The 19,058-nt window shown below is 62.9% G+C and overlaps 2 protein-coding genes and 1 long non-coding RNA gene across 6 annotated transcripts; 1 reads left to right on the top strand and 2 right to left on the bottom strand.

Moving 5' to 3' along the window:
• Window positions 1–589: 589 nt before the first annotated feature.
• GP1BB (glycoprotein Ib platelet subunit beta) lies at window positions 590–2,078 on the bottom strand (the record flags this gene model as incomplete). Its single annotated transcript, XM_070516820.1, is given in 4 exon segments — window positions 590–1,613; window positions 1,616–1,699; window positions 1,702–1,822; window positions 1,824–2,078. Coding segments are annotated over 4 exon segments (1,209 nt in total), but the record flags the coding sequence as incomplete, so codon positions are not given.
• SEPTIN5 (septin 5) lies at window positions 1,995–10,656 on the bottom strand. 4 transcript variants are annotated; one of them, XM_044775486.2, is made up of 12 exons: window positions 10,489–10,656; window positions 10,324–10,334; window positions 5,861–5,957; window positions 5,675–5,761; window positions 5,290–5,413; window positions 5,050–5,184; window positions 4,755–4,872; window positions 4,516–4,617; window positions 3,621–3,738; window positions 3,401–3,536; window positions 3,056–3,158; window positions 1,995–2,976 (listed from the first exon to the last, which is right to left on the bottom strand). In XM_044775486.2, the coding sequence occupies exons 1-12, from the start codon at window positions 10,529–10,531 to the stop codon at window positions 2,920–2,922; spliced, it is 1,131 nt and encodes a 376-aa protein (XP_044631421.1). In that variant the 5' UTR covers window positions 10,532–10,656; the 3' UTR covers window positions 1,995–2,919. The 4 variants fall into 4 exon arrangements, with proteins under 4 accessions (XP_044631421.1, XP_044631422.1, XP_014682642.1 ...); XM_044775487.2 differs by having other exon boundaries at window positions 3,621–3,717; XM_014827156.3 differs by lacking the exons at window positions 10,324–10,334; window positions 10,489–10,656 and adding an exon at window positions 6,632–7,195 and having other exon boundaries at window positions 3,621–3,717.
• A 1,884-nt stretch (window positions 10,657–12,540) lies between these two features.
• LOC139045963 (uncharacterized) lies at window positions 12,541–18,754 on the top strand. The gene is made up of 3 exons (XR_011505513.1): window positions 12,541–12,668; window positions 14,299–14,537; window positions 15,523–18,754. It is a non-coding gene; the product is annotated as an uncharacterized lncRNA (long non-coding RNA).
• Window positions 18,755–19,058: the final 304 nt, after the last annotated feature.

Raw genomic sequence — 19,058 nt, 5'->3', positions numbered from 1 at the left:
CAGAGTCCTCACGGCCCACAGAGTGCTCACGGCCCACAGAGTCCTCACTGCCCACAGAGTCCTCACTGCCCACAGAGTGCTCACGGCCCACAGAGTCCTCACTGCCCACAGAGTGCTCACGGCCCACAGAGTGCTCACTGCCCACAGAGTCCTCACTGCCCACACAGTGCTCACGGCCCACAGAGTCCTCACTGCCCACAGAGTGCTCACGGCCCACAGAGTCCTCACTGCCCACAGAGTGCTCACGGCCCACAGAGTGCTCACTGCCCACAGAGTCCTCACTGCCCACACAGTGCTCACGGCCCACAGAGTCCTCACTGCCCACAGAGTGCTCACGGCCCACAGAGTCCTCACGGCTCACAGAGTCCTCACTGCCCCCTTCCGTGTGCCCACTCTCATCCACTGCTCCCTGCCTTCCCAGGTGACCCTCTGTGATCGTCAGTGGAGGGGAGAGTTTACTCAGGGACCTTGTGTTTGCCTGGAGGCTACTTTCGGGCATGTAGCTGTGGGGTGTCCCCTTGAACCCCTCCCAGGGGTTTTCCCGCGGTTTGGGGAGGTAGATTTCCACGTGGCGCGCCGCAGAGCCAGGTCGGATTTGGAGCAGGATTTATTCGCACTGGACTTTGGCCCGAGGGACCCGGGCGGGGTCCGGGCTGCAGCTCACCGCCTGGACCTGCCTAACGTGCAGGGATTGGCTTCGCCTCGCTAGTGGTGGCGGAAAGGAGCAGAGCCCATGTGGAAGGGCCTGCCGGGGGCGGCGTGGTCTGGGAGATTGTGCCTGGGCGGCGGAGGGGCATGGGTCAAGGTTAGGGCGAGGACTCCCGGGACTGGGTCCTGTCGGGTTGGCTCCGCGTCGCTCGGCTCTCAGGACTCGCCGGCTCCAGCCGGCTCCGCCACCAGCGGGGCGGTCAGCGACAGCCGGTGCGCGGCGCGGGCGCGGGCACGGGCGCGCAGCCTCCGCAGGCGGCACAGCAGCAGCAGCAGCAGCAAGGCGTGCAGCAGCCCGAGGCCGAGCAGCAGGAGCTGCGCCGCCAGCGCCCCCCAGCAGAGCGCGCTGGGCGTGCAGGCGGCGCGCAGTTCGTCCTCGGTCAGGTAGGGCAGCAGGCGGCCGCGCAGCGCGGGGGGCGCGGCGCAGCGCAGGTCCCGGTAGGGCGAGCGCTCGGGCTGGCCGGCGAGCCAGGCGCGCAGCGGCACCAGGTGGCAGTCGCAGCGCCAGGGATTAGCGCCCAGGTGCGCGGCGCGCAGCTCAGGCAGCGCATCCAGCAGCCCCGGCGGCAGCGCCGTCAGGTTGTTGCCGGTCAGCACCAGATCGGTCGTGTCTGATGGGAAGGCGGTCGGCAGCGAGGCCCACGTCAACCCGCGGCGCCCGCAGTCCACGAGCGTCCCCGCGCAGACACAAGGAGCGGGGCAGCGTGTGGCCGCGCAGCTCCGTGGCGCGAGCAGCAGGAGCAGCAGGCTCAGCGCCCTGCGCGGTCCTGGAAGGGAAGCGCGCGTTGAGCCGGGCGGCCTGTGGGGCACCTGGGCGGCATCTCTGAGCCTCCGGAGCGCCAGGCCAGGCCCGCGACCCCCATTGCCCGAAAGGCTCTCCAACCGCACCACCTGCGCACTGGGTGGAAGTCTCCTCTAAGTCCGACCCAAATCTCTCCCTGCTTCAGGCAAACGACTGGCGCGCCTCCCAACGCGACTGTGCTCAGGGAGCGGCAGGGGCTCGGCTGGACCCTAGACTCACCGGAGCTCATGGCGAGAGGATAGTGACCCGGCTGGCTCTGGAGCGCCAGGCGTTGGCCAGAGAACCAGGCGATGAGGCCGCCCACCCCTGCCAGGCCCCGGCGCCAGCCACGCCGACCGCAGCGCAGCCGCCCCGCCAGAAATAACCCCGAGGACGCGCGGACAGGCGCTGCGGCCCCAGATAGAGCGCTATCACCGGGCTGCCAGCTGCCCGGCTTCCGCCCCCACTGCTCCCAGGGGCGCAGAGAGCACTCAAAGCCTGCTGCGACGGTCACCAACATTGTTCTCCTGTCACCTGGACAGGACCCGGCATTCACAACTGAACAAAACTGGAGAAGAGGGTTTGTGGAGAGGGATCATGCGGGTGGCGGGATGGGGAGGGCAAAGGCTAGGGAACCCTGGGCAACAGTGCTGCTGGGGAGAAGGGACCTCCAGCCATGGACAGGGAACGGCAGTCTAGGCATGGGAGTTGCCAGGGAGTCACCCACCTCCCACTGCTCCTGGAGCCCTGGGGCCCCTTAGTGGGGGGCCCGCCGGCTGTCACAGATGGCCCCGCTCCCGGAGCTCCTCCCCCTGCAGCTGGCTGGCCTCCTCAGGTCTGGAGGGATCCTAATTGCTTCTGCTGCCCAACCCGCCTGCTGAGCTGCAGGTGAGGAGATGAGGGCGAACCCGGCCCACCTTGGCACAAAGCGCGGTCCCAGCATACACTGTGGCAGTGGGCGCAGGAGGGCTCCCCGGTCTGCTCTGCAGCACTCGCACGGGGGGACAGGCCCGAGACCCTGGGGACCTGCGCCCCTATTCTGCCTTGGTTTACCCGCCCCGAGTAGGGCCTGGAGTCTGAGTGCTAGGATCTTCTGGGGTGGGGGCAGATCTCAGAAGTCACGGCCCAACGAAGCTCCTGGTCCCTCAAGGCCAGAAGGAACTGGTTGTAGGGGCAAATACAAATAAGAGGAGAGATTGATGCTGAGAATAAATTAGGGTTGGCTGGGGGGTGCAACCCCGTGCCTCCGGGTCAGGTCTGGAACGGCAGGGAACAGTTCGGGTCTGGGCCACTCTGGGATTGGGGTTGTGTCCAGGCCTGTCAGAAATCCAGATGAATCCAGGGTAGAGTACAGACCAGTAGGGGTCCAGGGGTGGGAAGGGCCAGCCTGGAGACTGGCAGTATATCCATGGCAATGTGAGGCTGGGGGGTCACTGGTCCTGCATTTGCTGCTTCATCTTCTGCAGCATCTCCTGCATGCGCCTCAGCTGGTGGGGGGAGAAACTCGATGGGAGAGGCCTGGCCCTTCTCCCTGCCAGCCCGTTCCTCCCCTGCCACCTCACCAACCTCCTCATCCTTCATCCTAATGAGCTTCTCTGTCTCAGCGTCAGGCGTGGGCAGTGGCAGGATGGGGATGGGGCTCTCCATGCGGCTGTCCTGGGTGAGTTTGCTGTGGGGTGGACGAGAGGGACAGCACTGATGGGAGGTCCAGCTGACCCCAGGTACTACCAAGCCCTGCCCTCCTGTGCTCCCACACCTCTGGGCTGGCTCTGGGGAGACAAGGCACTGGGCAGCTGATTTGGGGGCTGGGGCAAGGTTCAGGTCTAGGTGGGTGGTGGGGACCAGCCCTCCGTTACGGAGACATGGCTGGGGCCACAAGGTACGTGGTTCAGGTCCAGGGCGGGAGCGCACCTGGTCATCTGCTGGATGCAGTGCGCACGGTAGTTCTCGTAGTGCACGTCGCACGTCACGTCCTTGAGGTCATGCATGTGTGTGCGAATGAGCATGTTGCGCAGCTTCACGAAGTCGCAGTGTGCCTGGTTCTCTACTGCAGGGCAGGGGTGAGTGGTCAGCTGGCGCCAGCCAGGGGAGCCTGCCCACCCTGGACCCTGTGCCCCCTGCCCGAACTCACCCTCCACGATCCCCCAGGGGTACAGTCGCCCCCGGACCCGCTGCCCCTTGGCCTCCACCACCGTGTTGCTGCCGATAACAGCGAAGGGCGCACTCTCCTGGGAAGGGGCAGGTGAGGGCTCACGCCCAGTAAGTATGAAAGTGAGTTAGTGGCTGGAGAGGGGCCTGAGCCTGGTGGGGCCCTTCAGCATCACCATCAACAACCTCTCCCCAAAGAGATCCCGACGTTGCCCCTGCTTCTAGCCACTCTGCTGCCAGCTGAAGCCGGAGCTGGTGCAGCTCACACTCTGCGGCCTTTGCCAGGCTGTGCCCAACCAGGCATGCTCTCCCCTCCCAATACCCACCTCAAGGCTGCTCCATCTAGCTACCTCTCCCTTCCCTCCCCAGAGCTGAGCCGAAGCCTCTGGCTAGTGATGCCCCTGCTGAGTTTGGTTGGGGCCAAAGGCCAACCCTGCTCCTGGCCTGATGGCTACCTGTCCCCTGGCTTGAGCTTAGTCATCGCCACTCTAGCTGCTGGGACACCCAAAGCCACCACCATCCTCTGGAGCTCAGAATTCTGGGAGCCAGGGCATGCACAGGCCTGTGGCCGTTGGGCTGGGCCCTTCTGCTGGTGAAGAACACTGAGAAGCAGGGTCAGGGTGGGGGCCTGGCCAGCAGCAGTGCCTTTGGGTCCCGGCAAGTGCTCCATTACCCACTAACCATTTGGGGCCCAAACTACACAAGGCAGCTGGGGACACATGTGATCTTAGCCTTCTAGCCCTAGGTGAAGGGCCTCTACTGGCTGGACAAAAGAGCCCTGCCCCTACCAGGTTGGACCTGGGGGCTTGGCCCTCCTCCGGGCCCTGTGTGAACTGGCCTCTGGCTCCCTCCCCTGCCCCACTGGGCTGCATGCTCACCTTCAGTTCCCGATCCTGCTGCTTGAAGTCCTCGTCCTCATCCGAGTCACACTCAGGGAACTGGTACACGTGGATCCCGAACTTGTCAATCTCCTCCCGGATCTGCGGCGGGGCAAGGGCTGTCAGATTTGGGGCTGGCCAGGTCCCCTGAGCCAGGTACAGTGATGCCTGGGGTCACCATAGCTGGTGCTCGCAGACCCAGAGCCCTGGGCCAGGCCCCACTGCCACAGCAGGCTCACCCGCTCCTTCAGCTTCCGAATCTCGCCGGGGACAAGACAGTCAGCTTTGGCGATGAGGGGCACTATGTTCACCTTCTCATGGAGAGCCTTCATGAAACCCACATCCACTGGCCGAAGCCTGCAGAGAGCAGCCGGGGCGGTGAGGGGCATGGTGGGGGCTGCCGTAGTGCAGGGAGAGGGTGGGGGTGGGCTAAGGGGGGGAATGGTTGTGGGGATGCGGACAGGGGAGGGGCAATGACATGGAGATCCATGGAGGTGGGTGCCTCCCCAGCCTGGCCCAAGGACAGACACGCACCCGTGCCCAAAAGGAGAAATGAAGTACAGGCAGCAGTGCACCCGGTTGTCTTGAATGTTCTTGCGGTTGAGGCCACTCTCGTCACGGAAATACTGCTCAAACTGCTGGTCCACATAGTCTGTGATGGGCTTCCAGCTGTGGGCAGGGGAGCGCATAAGACCAGCTTCGAGGACGGCCCGCCAGCCTGGAGGAGGCTGAGTCAGCCTGGGCAGGGACCATCCCCAGCCAGGCCTTCCTTACCACTCAGAGTTGTTGACAGCATCCCCGAAGCCTGGTGTGTCCACAATGGTGAGCTTCAGCTTGACCCCCTTCTCCTCAATGTCCACCGTGTGCTTCAGGATCTCCACTGTCTGGTTGATGCGCTCTGTGGGGGTGGGGGACTGTCTGGAGGGGCCTCTGTGACCCTCACCCCCTACTCTGGGCAGCCAAGACCCTCGTTCTCATCCATCCTAGTGTTTTGGCCCTGGCCACCGGGCCTGTGGCCTGGGACACTCCTCCTAGACCCTGAACAGGAGACCCACGCTGTGGGGAGAGAGAAGCAGGGGCTGGCCCTGAAGGGTGCCTCGGAGGGGTCACACAGCAGGGGAGGGTGAAGCAGTGCAAAGGCAGTGTGGGGCCCACTCACCCTCGGCACTGAGCAGCTTCCGGTCCTTGTACAAGTCGGTCAGGAAGAGGCTGTGGACCAGTGTGGATTTCCCCAGGCCCGACTCACCTGCCCACAGGTACAGTGAAGGAGTTGAGTCAGTCCAAGGTGCCATGAAGAGCCTGGCTGGCCACTGGCCCGCCCCTCCTGGGAGCCAGGCCCACTCACCGGCCACCATGAGCGTGAAGTCAAAGCCCTTCTTCACCGACTTGCGGTGCACCTGGTTGGGCAGCGTGGCAAAGCCCACGTACTGCTTGTCGACGTCCTGGAAGCAGGGGCAGGAGCAGGGCAGGTCAGGGGCATGCTGCAGCTCCTGGGGCTGCCCCCTGCCCTGTCCCCTGCCCAGCTCAGTCAAGGAGGCAGCAGAGAGGGCGGGGTTCCCAGGGCGGGGCGTTTCAGTGGCAGAAATGGAGTGATGGACTGTGGGCAAAGGCCTGGGGGTGGGAAGGTGAGTGGCAGCTGAAGGCTCCCTTGCGCCAGCGGCAGAGAGAGGCTTCACAGGGACCCGAGAATGTGTTTGTGTGTGTAGAGGGGGGTGTCAGGCCGCAGCAGGCACAGGCAGTGTCCTCCCTTGGGTGGTGGTCAGAGACCACCATGACTGACACCTCAGACAGGCCCAAGGCCCTCCACAGGCAGGAGGAGCCCCCGGCCTCAATACTCGCCCCTCCCCAGCGCGCTCACTCCCCCCACAGTGTACCCGGGTGGGAGGCCCCGTCTGGCCGCGATCCAGCCGCGGGGGTGGCTGGCTGCAGCGACGGCGGAGCAGGGGCTATTTATAGACAGCGGCGCCGAGCCATCCCGCTCGCGGGGTCCCTGCGCCCACCCGAGCGGCCGTGGCCCTGCTGCCCCTGTCCCGTCCGGAGATAGTGGCGGAGGCCCCTGAGGGCCCGGCCCCGGCGGCGCGCGCGCGGCCCCGCATTCGCTGCCCGCTCCACACACCTTGAGCCGCCGCTGGGCCTGGGTCCGCGGTGACAGCAGCTGCTCCACCAGGCGGTCCTGGGGCGCTGCCAGCGAATCCATCGCAGCGGCCCCTGCCACCCCGCTGGCCGCGTCCGGACCCCGGACCGGGCCGGGCGTTCTCGAGGGACGTACGCGCGGCACCACCTTGAAGCCCTGTTCTCGCCCGGGCTTCACGGACGCGGGAACAGAGGCCCGGAGCGGGGACGCCGCGCCCGGGTGCCGCCGCGCGCGGAGGCCATGCGAGACCCCTCCCGCCCGTGCGGCCCGCGCCGGCCCGCGGCCGCAGCCTCGCAGGCCCGGCTCTCGCTCCAACAGAGGCGGGGCGCGGCGGGCGCGCGGGAGGGGCAGGGACCGCCCGCCGGCGCTGTCGCCGGGAGACCGGCGCCGGGAAAGTGGGCCGCGGGCGGAGCCACGCAGGGCTGCGGGGAGGGCCGCGCGGGGAGCGGGGCGCGGGGGCCGCGGCGCTGCGACGGGGCCGCGACCTCAGTCCAGGCCTCGGGCAACCGGGGCGGGGAGCCGGGTGCCACGCGCGGGCCCGGGGTCTGCGGCCGCCGCCGCGCCTCCCGCCCCCAGAGGTGCGGTACGGCTTCCGCCCGCCAGAGGGCGCTCCGGAGACCCGCGCGCGCACCCACGAGGGACCGGCCCGGTCCAGTCCTTCTCTGCTCGCAGATGCAGCCCGAAAACCTCCCAGCGGTGTCCCAGCGCCTCCAACCAGCCACGGACACATCCCTGCCTGCACTGCCCCTCTCCCCTCGTGTGTGTGTGTGTGTGTGTGTGTGTGTGTGTGTGTGTGTGTGTGTGTGTGTATGTTTGGAGGATCCCCCAAGACATGTAGGAGGGGGCGAGGGCTGAGCCTCCTTAGCCTGCACTCCCCCCACCCCCCATGTCCTCGGAGGCTTAGAGAGGGAAGTCAGAGTACTAGACGCTAGCTCCTCTACCTCTGGAAACTTGGGTGCTGCCCTACTGTGCAGCTCTACGACCCGCCACCATCCCTGCTGGCCATGGCTGCTCCCAGAGCACCCCTGCCAGCCGGGACCCCTCCCTCCCCAGCAGACAGCTTCCTCTGAGCTTCCCTGTCTGTTCTGACCCACAGGACTGGGTGCACTGGGACTGGAAAGCTCCAGCCAGCTTACCCCTCACTCCCATGTGGCCACTCCAGGGACAACCAGGGTCTCCTGAGCTGCCAAACCCTTCCTCACCCCCTCATCCAGTACCCCGCCAGAATCTGAACAAACCAGCGCCAGCCCGACAGGAGGGAGGGCTGGAAAGAGCTGGGGTATGAAGAGACGTGCCCCTGGACTGTGTGTGTCAGCAGGGACAGGCGGCCCCCCAGCTCTTCCCCACCCAGACCCTCCCTTCTTGGCTTCCCTGGTTAAGGGGCCTCTGTCCCCCTGTCCACGCTTATGCTGTTGCTGTGGGGCCTTGAGACCGCTGGCACCTGGGGAGAAGGGGTGGGCCCGCAGCTGGGAACAGGAGAGTCTTTCATCCAGAGGAGGGTGTAGAGAGCAGGGGGAGGCCACAGGGCCCCCTGCTCTCCCAGCCTGTCCCCTGGCCTTGCTCCGAGAAAGCCCCCTCACTGGTCCCCAGCCCTCTGCCATGCTGACCTGCAGAAGACCTCAGGCTGAGTCCCACTCAACTTCACTCGTGGGTGCACTTGAGACATGGTCCTCAGCCCAGCACTGCCCAGACAGGCTGGCAGTTCAGGCCCAGGGCATCTCCAGGAAGACAGACAGACCTGGGCCTGGCATCAGGCTGAGAAGGAGCCTCAGCTCTCCCAGCCTGCTTCCGTTCCCCGCCGGTGAGGCACAGCGTCTGGGGAGCCCAGGTCGGGAGGGCAAGAGTCCCACTCCCAGCTCCCACCCTGCCCGCCCCACCACCTGACCGTGCCCAGATAGGACCTGTGGATTCCCTAGGGGAGCCCCAAGGAAGGGGCCCTGCCACCTCCTTTCTATGGCCACTGAGACACAACAAATACTCCTTAGGGCTTTCCGAGCCCTAGACACAGCTGCGCCCACCTCCTCCCAATGCCTGGCTCTCGAGGCATTTCCATTCTTAGAATTACCAGAGTCAGCTCTGAAAGCAGACGCCAAAGCCGACAGAGCCCCCATCACTGCCTGAGACGGGGTGGGCGTGGGAGGAGGGGGCACAGAGCGCCACCAGAGCTCCCCCACCCCCTGTCACAGAGTGTGGATAAGCTGAAGCTCAGTAACACCAACAATGGTAACAGTGAAGCTACCACGTGCTTCTGGCTCCCCCCAGACCCACGGGGAGCCCGCCCCAAACACCTGGCTCCCTGGCCCTGCCTGGGGCTCCCCCTCCGCCTGCACGGAGCCATTTCTCTCTGGTCTTAGGGGCAGGGGATGGGTGAGGCTGGCTCCTGGGTGACCTCGAAGGATGGGCTCCTCAAAGGAGCTCACGCCTCGGCAGGAGGGGTCTCTGGGTGGTGCTGGGCAGCAGCTGCCTGGCCCAGTGACCCCAAGTGCCTGCAGGCCCAGGAGAAGCTGTGGGAGCTGCTCTCCCAGGCTTTCCCTCTCTCTCCCTCAAACAATAGCCTGGTGGCGTGAGTCCCTGCATCTCACTCATTGTCTGACCTGCTAGGATAGGGAGGCAGCTCCTGGCCCGGCTCCCCAGGGAGCCCCTTGCTGGCAGTGTAAGGTCGACAGGGCCCCTCCCCACAAGCCTCACCTGTCCCAGGGTGGGACACATCCTTGCCAGGAGACGCACTAAGCAGCCAGTGACTCCTGGCTCCCCCCCCCCCCCCCCCCCCCCCCCCCCCCCCCGGCCAGGTAGCTCCTGGCCCAAGTACCACATCTGGTTCTACCCAGCATCCATCCGGTGGGTGTGTGAAGCCCCATCCCCGATGGGGGCTGCCAAGGCCACTGCTGGGCCCTTCTTTTCTCTCCCAAACATGGCTGAGCTTCAGCCAGAAAGGCCTCCAGCGGGGCTGCCCAGAGCCCCCAGCCCACCTGGTTACCCATGCCCACCCCACTCCCAGGGTCTCCAGCTCTGTTTAACGCTGACCTCTGCTGGGTTTTCACAGTGGGTGTCCAGGCCAGCCTCCTGTTGGGTCCTGCATTCCTGGAGGGTGGGGACCAGGCCACCCCTTTGGGAGGCCACAAGCCTATTTGTACCCACTAGGTTTGAAGACCTGTGCTGGGTACGGAGATGACTCAGGCCAGGCCCTGGAGGCTCCCAGTCTGGGAAAGAGGCCTGGCCACAGACCAGCTCACTCAAATTAGTGTGTGGGGAGAGGGGCATAAGATGCAGAAGAGCAGGGTAGGGTGGCCACAGGCTCTCTCATGGGGCTGCTCAGGGTCTCTGTGCTGGCTGCAGGACACAGACCCCTCCCCTAGCCTGTGGCCTCACTCAGGACCCCCAGCACACGGTCAAAAGCCAGGTCAGCAAGATCCTGCTGGCGCTGGACCCATGGGAGAGGGGCACCTGGGAAGGGTGCACGGGCATGCTGTGAGGGACAGGGGCCAGGCACCCTGGGCAGGGCACGCACTCCTGTCCTCCGCAGCCGCAGGCGCGGCGGCATTGCCCAGGCTGACAATCTGTTATCGCGACAGGGCGGGATGACGGCTGGCGGGGGCGGGGTCGCGCCTGGGCGCCGGCGGCGTTGGTGGCACAATGGGTGACAGCAGGCTGGGTGAGCGGCGGCGCGCACGTACCTGCTTGTCCTCTGCGGGGTCAGGGTCAGGTCAGGGTCCGGGTCCGGGTCCGGGCGGGTCCAGCCGGCGAGCGGGGGAGAGACGGAGACACGGTGAGAGGCGGGCGGGCGGGCGGGCGGTGGGGACAAAGGCGCGCGCGGGCGCGCGGGCGGGCGCCGGGCTCACCTGGGGTCGCCAGCTTGCTCTTGTACCGCAGGCCGGTGCTCATGGTGGCCGCCGGCGGCGGGGGACGTGCGGCGGCGGGCGCGCGGGCGGGGCGCGGCGGCGAACGGCGGAGGCCGAGGCCGGGCTGCGGGGTGACCGGCCCCTCCGCGCCGCCGCCGCCGCCCGCCCCGCCCGCGCGCGCGACAGCCAATCGGCGCCCGCCGCGCCCACGCGCGACCCGGCGCGGCCGGCGCGGGCGGGGACCAGGCGCCCCCCAAAGGCCCCAGCGCCGCCGCCTCCCGGCGACGCCCTCGCCTCCAGTCTCTCGGCAGCGCCCGGGAACCAGGCGAGATGCGCGCTGCCCTCGCCCTCCGCGCGGACCTGCCGCTGCCCGCCCCGGACCCTGGCTCCCTGCGCTCTCGCGGGACCCCTGTCCGTGCCTGGGCTCTGACTGTTCCTCGATGTGGGCCTTCTGCAAAGCCTGCCCCCGGGGGTCTCGCTGCCTCATGCTAGCCCCTGCGCGCTCTGCCCGCTGAGGTCAGTGGATGCCGCCTTCTCTCCTCGTCACGAGGGACGTGTGAGGCCCTGGCCTGGGGAGTTCTGTTCCCGGCTACAGCTGGAAAGGTGCTGGTCACAGAAGGCTTGATACCTGGCACAGGGCCACCACCCCAGCTACCCTCCTGCAGCCTGCTGGGTGCTGTGCCCGTGTGCTCTGGCAGTGGACACATCTGGGCAAACTGCAGAGGCCAAGCAATTGTCCTGGGCCAATGTTCCCCCTCTCTTTTCCTGGGATATTTGTGAAGGGTAACTGAGCTGACATCTGGGACAGGACTGGCCCAACCTGAAGCCTGCCCCACCCCAACCCCAACTCTGCACGCTCTGCTCTGCAGACCCACAGGCAGACCTGCGACCACCCTGAGAAGGGGTGCAGGGGGGTCTCGGCCTCCTGTGCTGGAGGGCAGCCAGGGACACTGCGGAGGCAGAGCCAGGGCCTGCACCCCATTTACAGATGGGGAAGCTGAGGCCCCAGAACTTCAATGAGTTCACAAGCATGAGTGCCTCCAGTTCTCTCTGTCACTGTCTGCCTGGACCTCTCCAGGGTGCCCCCAAGTGGCACGTCTGGCGCCTTCTGTCCCTCAGAAAGGGACAGTTAGGCCTGTGGGCACTAGCTCCCCAGGCAAGGGTCTCCTTGGAGGGAGATGGCCTGCTGCACCCTCCATGGCCTCTTCTCCCTCCCCAGCCCCTCTTGTGCCCTTGGTCTCTTGGCTGACCCCTGGGTTCCAGGGCGGTGAGGGGCGAGGGAGGAGGAGGATTTGGGGTTCCTGGGACTCCATCTCTGAATCAACAGCACCCAGCACAGAGTTGTTTGCTCACTAAGTGGAAAAGTCACGTAAGCAGCACCATTGCTCTGCCAAGGTCCGTCGGTGGCCAAAGCCTGTTCTCCTTCTCCAGAACTGGGATGCGTGGGGGACACTCCGCTGCTCCAGCTCTCATCCAAAGAAAGCCTCAGGACCAGATGCGTCTGCGATTCAGAATTTTTCATCCATTACGGGACACCTTGTTGGAGCCTGGGGCTGCACCTCCTGGTCAAACACATTGCTGTGTTTGCAGTAAAGCAGGACGGGTCCCACGGCCTGGAATAAAGAGCGTGATGTGTGGCTGCCCGGCAGGTCAGGGCTGGCTTTGCCACGAGTTTTGAAAACTTTTAAGTTTCAGGGCTTTGGGCGAATTTGGAATTGTGGATAAAGGAATGGAGCAGGAGAGGAGACACACGAAGTGCCTGGCAGGACTCCTGAGCCTTCATCAGCCCCAAGGGTCTCAAGGGGAACCCCGTCTCATGGGGCCTAGAGCTTTGCAAAATGGTTCCATTGGTCAGTAAAAAATGACGTTTGGACATTTAGCATGGACTGACCCTTGCTTGTGCTCTTGGGGACAAAGGAGGAGAAACAGAAATCTGATCTTGAGGAGGCAGGCATGCCCCTGAGGCAGGCAGCACTGGGGCTCAGGTGGGCGGGGCTCCAGGCACCCGGGTGGGGGTGGGGGTGGGGTGGGGCGATGGGGGAGTGAACTGCAATCAAAGGCATAGCTGGGGAAGAGGCAGGGACGTGCGCGGGTACAAGAATCTGGGGTTTAAAAGTGATTCTGCAGATGGGAGACAAAAGGACCAGGTGCACCACATGAACAGGATCTTTTCCACTGAGGTAAGTGCACTCCAAAAGACGACATATGGAGACGCAGCAGGATTAGAGCCCAGCATTTTAGGTCTGGAGGGCTGGTGTGGAGGTGGTGGAAAGAGGACTGGGAGCCACTCCCTGGAAGAAGTCAGAGGCAGGCCTGGGTCAATGCCTCCTGAGCTCCCTGAGGGTGACCAGAGGCTCCCGGGCGGGTGGGGTCTGCTCCTTACCCTGGGGCTTTGGCCTCCCACTTCTGCGAGTCCAGGGGACAGCCCGAATCCCACCACAGACACACTGGGGCTGTCCCCCTCTAGCTGAGAGACCGGAGGGGTAGCAGCACCCGTTGCTCTATAGGCAAAGTATCTGCCTGGGACATTTCTGAAGTCAGGAAATTGGGCCACGAGGGTGCCGGCCAGCAGATTCGTAGGATGCGCCCCCAGATCTCCCAGGTGGAACAGCATCGCTTTCTTCAGCCGGGATGCTGCTAACCCTTGCACGGCTCCTGTCCATCAAACAGGGCAGCTCTGCAGGGGTGACAGGGACGTGCAAGGTCAGGAACGGGTGGAGTGGTAGGGCCTGCTCTGGACGCACCACCTATGCCTACATCCTAGGGGCCATGGCGTCTTCGAGTGGGATCTGAGTCTCCCTCCCCAGCAGGCAGAGAAAGTGCTGGTTGTGGCACCGAGAGAAGTAAATAAAATGCTCCTGGGTGGGAAAAAAAATGCTACTTTTTAATTCATAAAGAAAAGAAGTTAATGAGTGATAAAATAAGCTACACCCAGAAAAATCTGCTCAACTGACTTGGGCTACAAATAGCTTGACGTTTTTCAGGAAAAAACCTCCTTTAGTGAAGAAATTCTCCAGAGGCTGCGTGTAGCCTGTGCTGTGTCTCCCTCCCCTCCAGCACAGACTTGTGGGCGTCCACGTGGTCACCTGGGGCCGGAAAAGGAAGCAACTTGTGGGGAGATGGGCTCTGTGTAAACCACAGTGACAGGCATGACGGAGGTGGCAGGTGACACGGGTGCCAGTTTCAGAGATGGAGCAGTTTGCTCCAGGTGACACACAGATGTCAGGTAGAGCAGGCTCGGGCGCTTGCAGCCCTTACCTACCCCGCCCTTCCCGGAGGCACCAACACAGGCTGGAATGGGCGTAGTTGGGCCCCTGCTCAGACCAGGAAGCAGAGGTTCAGAGTGTGGTGAGACCAAACAGCGAACCCCAACCTCTGGGCCCAGACCTCGCTCCCCCAAAGGGTGTGACCAGCTCCCAGGCAGTCCAGGGACATGCCCTGGTCGGTCAGGCCGCCCCATTGGGCCCTGATGCCCTCCTGGGCCCTGCCTTTGTCTGATTGTGGGCACCGCTCCCACGTACCGTCCTTGCTGGGCCTGCTGCACTGGCTCAGCCATACAGGTGAGAAGACCTGAGACCACCGAGTCAGGAGGGCTGCCGCCCCACTCACACCTCCTGCCCTGCACTTGTGGGTGCCCCCTGGCTTCGTGCCTCCCTCTGCCTGGACTACCCTTCCCATCCCTGCTGACCCCAGGCCTCGGAGCCTCGGGCAGTTGGCCGAGTCGGGTGCGTGGGCCCCAGGAGCTGTGGAGGGGGGCTTGTGTGTGCAGTGAGGGCCATTGGAGAATGCTTCTCTTGATCTCCTTGTTAGAAAAATGTAAGAGCGTGATGACACACACCCGTCCTCGTCACCGATGGACACAGGCCAATTAAAAGAGCTCGGAGTCCACAGCAGCTGCCCTGCCAGGAGGGCACGCTCGCCCCGTTAAAGCGACTGTGTGCTCCAGGGACAGAGAGGCTTCCAAGTGGGGCAGAGCCTTGGTCCACACTGCATCCCCCACTCACTGGGCAGCTGGAGCAGGCCACAAAGGGCGCCTGTGCTCTGCGGCGGTGAGCCAGCCTTGGGACCCGGGGACCCAGAGGGGAGGCGGGTGCCCCTGCCCCCACGAGGGTCAGTGGTCAGGGGACTGTGGGCCTCCAGCTGCAGCCAATGAGAGACAGACCACTGAAGGGCCCTGGGAGAGAACACAGCCCAGGGCAGGGGTCGGGGTGACAGGGACCCTGAGCACAGTGTGACTCAGGGGGGAAGAGCTGCCTGACCGTGTGACCCTGGGGGCCCTCCAAAGGGATGCGCTCAGGGGTTACCAGGGGGCTGGAGGCGACCTCCTCAAGGTGTCCTGGCATCTCTGAGACTCTCTGTCCTCGCTGTAGCTCTGTAATGTCACGAAAAGCCGAAGGTGCAGATACGAAATGGCACCAACACTGAGTTTCTCCCAGAGGCATTCAGGTATTTAAAAAATCCCACGGAACACAGCTTGCGGAAGGCAGAGAGTGAGGCTGAAGCACGATGACCTAGATCTGGAGGCGGCCCGCCAGACAGCGGAGGGAAGCACCTGCCCCTCCCCCACGGCCACCTCTCTGCCAGCGAGGGCCGGGGCTTGGGGTTGCAAAGGCTGGCTCCACCTCTCCACTGCATCCCAGCTCCCCGGCTGGCCATGCGAGCATCAGGCCAGAGAGATCGGAAAACCCTCCCAGAATCAACAGGACGCAGCGAGGGCTCTGGTGCCCACTGCCCAGCTGCGCAGGCCAAGGCCCTCCGTGGCCCTGGTACCTGCCCTGCTGGTGGCACCCTGCCTGGTGCATGCTGGCCTTGGGGCCCGGGCACCAGCCGGGGAGGGCAGAGTGGGTTGGTGGCACAGGTGCACTGGCTGTCATGCCCAGGTGAGAAGGCGGCGACCAGAGCCCTCAGAGCACACATCCGTCATCTGGTTTCCTGGGTCTCTGGCGACTGGTCATACTTGGGTGAGGGCAAGGACTCAGGGTCTCAGTTCACTCCCCTTCATCATCTCCTTCCCACCCCTCTTTCTGGCTGCAGGTCGTCGGGGGTTCCTCTGCCTGCAGAGAAGAGCCATCTGCAGAGCTCTGCCTGCCCGGCACAGGGCAGAGGTCTGGGGCCAGGATCACGGTGGATGCTTAGGAGGTGAGGGGCTGCCATCCCCAATGCCTGGGCGAGGCCTCCTGCTCCCGCCTCCAGGGTGAGGGCCCGGCTCTGCCCTGCTCCTCTCTGCTCCCGTTTGGCCTCAGTCCCCATCAGGCGTTCCCTGCACACTCACCACAGGCCAGAACCGCACCAAGCCCTCAGGAGGGGAGGGGCTCCCAGTTGGTGGTAGACAGACCCACCACCATACGCCATGATGCCTGCAAACTGATGAGGCGAGACGTCTCAGGTGCTGGGCCAGCCCAGGCCAGCCCCAACAACGAATGCACGAGGCAAGGCAGTCGCTCTCCAGCGGGGTGCCCTCCTGTCCTGCGCTGAAATCGGCGCCTGTCCCCTCCCTGTTCCAAAGGCTGTCTGTAAAGTGGAGCCCACGGGGCTGCTCCAAGGCCAATGGGCAGGACCACTATCAGGGTCCTCTCGAGGCGGGGGAGTGGCAGGAGACCGAGTTCCCGAGCCCAGGCTGCTCTTGCAGGGAAGGAGGGCCTCTTCAACATCACCAGTGGCTCCAAGCAGCCTGTGGGAGGCATGGGCCCAGCTACCAAGCCTGAGCAGTTCTGGCCAGCATCCCACCAGGGGTGGCTGAGCCGGGTCAGACCAAAGAAGCATCACCAGAGTACATTTGGGAGCTGGAACCGGGGACACGCAAGTGAGACCTCGCAAGAAAAAGGAATCACTGGGTCTCATTTCCCTCTCACAAACTCTTACCAGACTCATTTTTGCAGCCACGACTCTTCACAACCACCCCCAGGTGCTGGTGTCTTCTGGGGCGTGTGCTGCCCCACGCTCTAGCCTCGTGAGCAGCCGTGCATGGCCCCCGGGGCAAGATGTACTGCCGGTGTGCTAGCCCTGTCCTCCCTCCAGGACTTCCCAGGCAGTTGCCAGCTGCAGGCAGAGGGCACAGAGTAGGTAGGACTGGTGCTTCTGGCCTGCATGGCGGCCACCAGCCCTGTCCGGCTGCAACACACAGCAGCACATGCAGGAGAAAGTGGTGGTCGCCACCCTCCTCTCCCAGGGTTCACACTGGGGGGTCAACATGCCACAGGTCCCCATGAGATGCTGACCACAGGCCAGGAGAAAGGGGCTGGGCACAGAGGCCCAAGGGACCGCCTAGAGAAGGGCGGAGGGACCCCAGGCAGACGATGGCCAAGTTGGGGCCCAGAAAAGCAGAGAAGCCTTTGGGCCTTGCTGCCGCAGTGGCCTTGAGGGCTCTGCCAGACCTCCTCCCCAGGCCTGGGTCCACGATTCCGATGAGAGACACCAGTGTAACCAGGAGTACAACCAGAACGCCTTTGCACCCTCCAGTGCCCTGTCCCGGGCCACTGTCCCCAGGCCCAGCTGTCCCGAGGTCAGGAGGTCAGGAGCAGGCCTGGCTCAGTCTCCCCATCTGTGCCCAGGGGGACTGTTTGGCTGCAACTGGTCTTCGAGGTTATTTTGAGCATCAAAAAGAGCGACAGTCCCAATTGTGACAACATGGATTTTCAAGGGAAGGAAGCAGCCCGGGCCTCCTGGAACCCCAGGGAGGAGACAGCTGTGACAAGGGGTGGGGGGGCAAGGATGGAGAAGCACGACAGTGGTGGTCTTGGTGATCGCGTGGCGACTGGGGATGGCATTCCAGGCCTGTTGATGTCACACCCGTGGAACTCAAGGCAATTCCAAAGGGGAGATGGGTAAACAGGAAATGAGAAGATATGGTGGCCGAGCAGGAAGCTGAGAAAGGGGGCCTCAGCGTGTTGGTAGGCTCTGCGTCAGTGTCTGGAGAGGAAAGGGACTGGAAGCAGCCAGAATTATGGGAAACAAGCGTAAGCGAGGCCTCCATGACCTCCTTCTGGGCCCAGTTGATGCCAGCCCCAGTGCCAGGCCTCCTGCCAAGCCTGGCAGGGTGCAGTTGGGGGGTGGGGTTGTGTTGGGCACAGACCATCTACCTGACCCCCAGACTGGGTCTTCTCCATCCAGTCACTGGAGAGGCTCCTGGGCAGCAAGCAAGACACTGGTGGCTGCTCATCTGCAGCCACATGGCCATCTGGCATAGACAATGTGTTCAATAACTGATGCTTTTTGGGACTGAGAGGAAAGAGAGGCACATAGCCGCTGCGGATGTGGGACAGACAGAGGATGCCTGAAGGATGTCAGAGCCCTGGGCAATGAGGCCCTGCCAGAAAGGGGCCGTGGACACACTGTGGGCCTGGGGCTATGTGTGTGGACACCAGTCCCACTTCTGGTCTCACCTGCCTCCCAGGATGGTGTAGGACTAAGCCAGCCATAAACTTGTTATTCTGAGATGGAGTTGTAAGAAATAAAACAGAGAGATCTCATGTTCACCTGGTTTCCCCCGATGGCAACATCTTGCAAAACTATATGATAATATTGCAATCTCCCTCCATTTCTATAATTTTGTCATTTTATGAATGTCACGGTGATGGAATCCCACAGTGTGTAGCCTTCGGACAACGGCGTTTTTCACTCAGCGAATTCTTGGGAGCTTCATCCAGGTGGTGTGTGCCAGCAGTTCCTTTCTTCTTACTGCTGAGTAGGATTCCCTGGAGTGGATGGCCCGGGTTCACTGACCCATTCACCCATTGAAGGACTCTGAGTCGTTTCCAGTCTCCAGCTATTACAAATACAGCTGCTGTTAACATTCACGTCCAGGTCTTTGTGTGGACGTAAGTCTTCATTCATCTGGAATAAAAGAACTTGAAATCAGCAATTCAAAGAGACTTCTGCACCCCTATGTTCATTGCAGCACTATTCACAATAGCCAAGACGTGGAAGCATCCCAAGGGCCTATCGACTGATGATTGGATAAAGAAGATGTGGTATATATACACAATGGAATACTACTCGGCCATAAAAAAGGGTAAAATCGTCCCATTCACAAGAACATGGATGGACCTTGAGGGTTTATTTTAAGCCAAATAAGCCAGATAGCGAAAGACAGTCTCTGTATGACTCCACTCATATGTGGAAGATAAACAACACGTGGACAAAGAGAACAGAATAGTGGTTACTGGGGGGAGGGGAGTGGGCACAAAGGGTAAAGGGGTGCACCTGTAAGATGACTGACAAATAATAATGTACAACTGAAATTTCACAAGGTTGTAAACTATCATAACCTCAATAGAAAATATAATGGAAAAAAAATATGACCAAGAATAAAAAACTCCGCAAAAACCTGAAACATTTATCTGGGATAAATCTGGGTCCTATGGGTCCTATTGGGTCCTATGATAGTTGTGTGTTTAGGTTTTTAAGAAACTTTCAAACTGTTTTCTAGAATGGCTAGACCATTTTACATTCCCACCAGCGCTGAATGAGTGATCCAGTTTCTCTGCATCCTCACAAGCATTAGGTATTGTCACTTTTCTCCCATTCTAATGTGTAATGGAACCTCATTGTGGTTTCAATTTTCCCTTCCC

The sequence above is a fragment of the Equus asinus genome, chromosome 8 (assembly GCF_041296235.1).
Source record: "Equus asinus isolate D_3611 breed Donkey chromosome 8, EquAss-T2T_v2, whole genome shotgun sequence".
Lineage (NCBI taxonomy): Eukaryota > Metazoa > Chordata > Mammalia > Perissodactyla > Equidae > Equus > Equus asinus.
Note: the sequence above shows the minus strand (reverse complement) of the source record. Positions and strands in the feature narration are given on the sequence as shown.

Coding starts and splice junctions, on each gene's coding strand:
- SEPTIN5 (XM_014827154.3), bottom strand. CDS start 6,712: ATGGATTCGCTGGCAGCGCCCCAGGACCGCCTGGTGGAGCAGCTGCTG. Junction 5,185..5,289: donor GCTGTCAACAACTCTGAGTG/GTAAGGAAGGCC, acceptor CCCTGCCCACAG/CTGGAAGCCCATCACAGACT. Junction 3,739..4,515: donor AGCAGGATCGGGAACTGAAG/GTGAGCATGCAG, acceptor ACTGGGCGTGAG/CCCTCACCTGCCCCTTCCCA.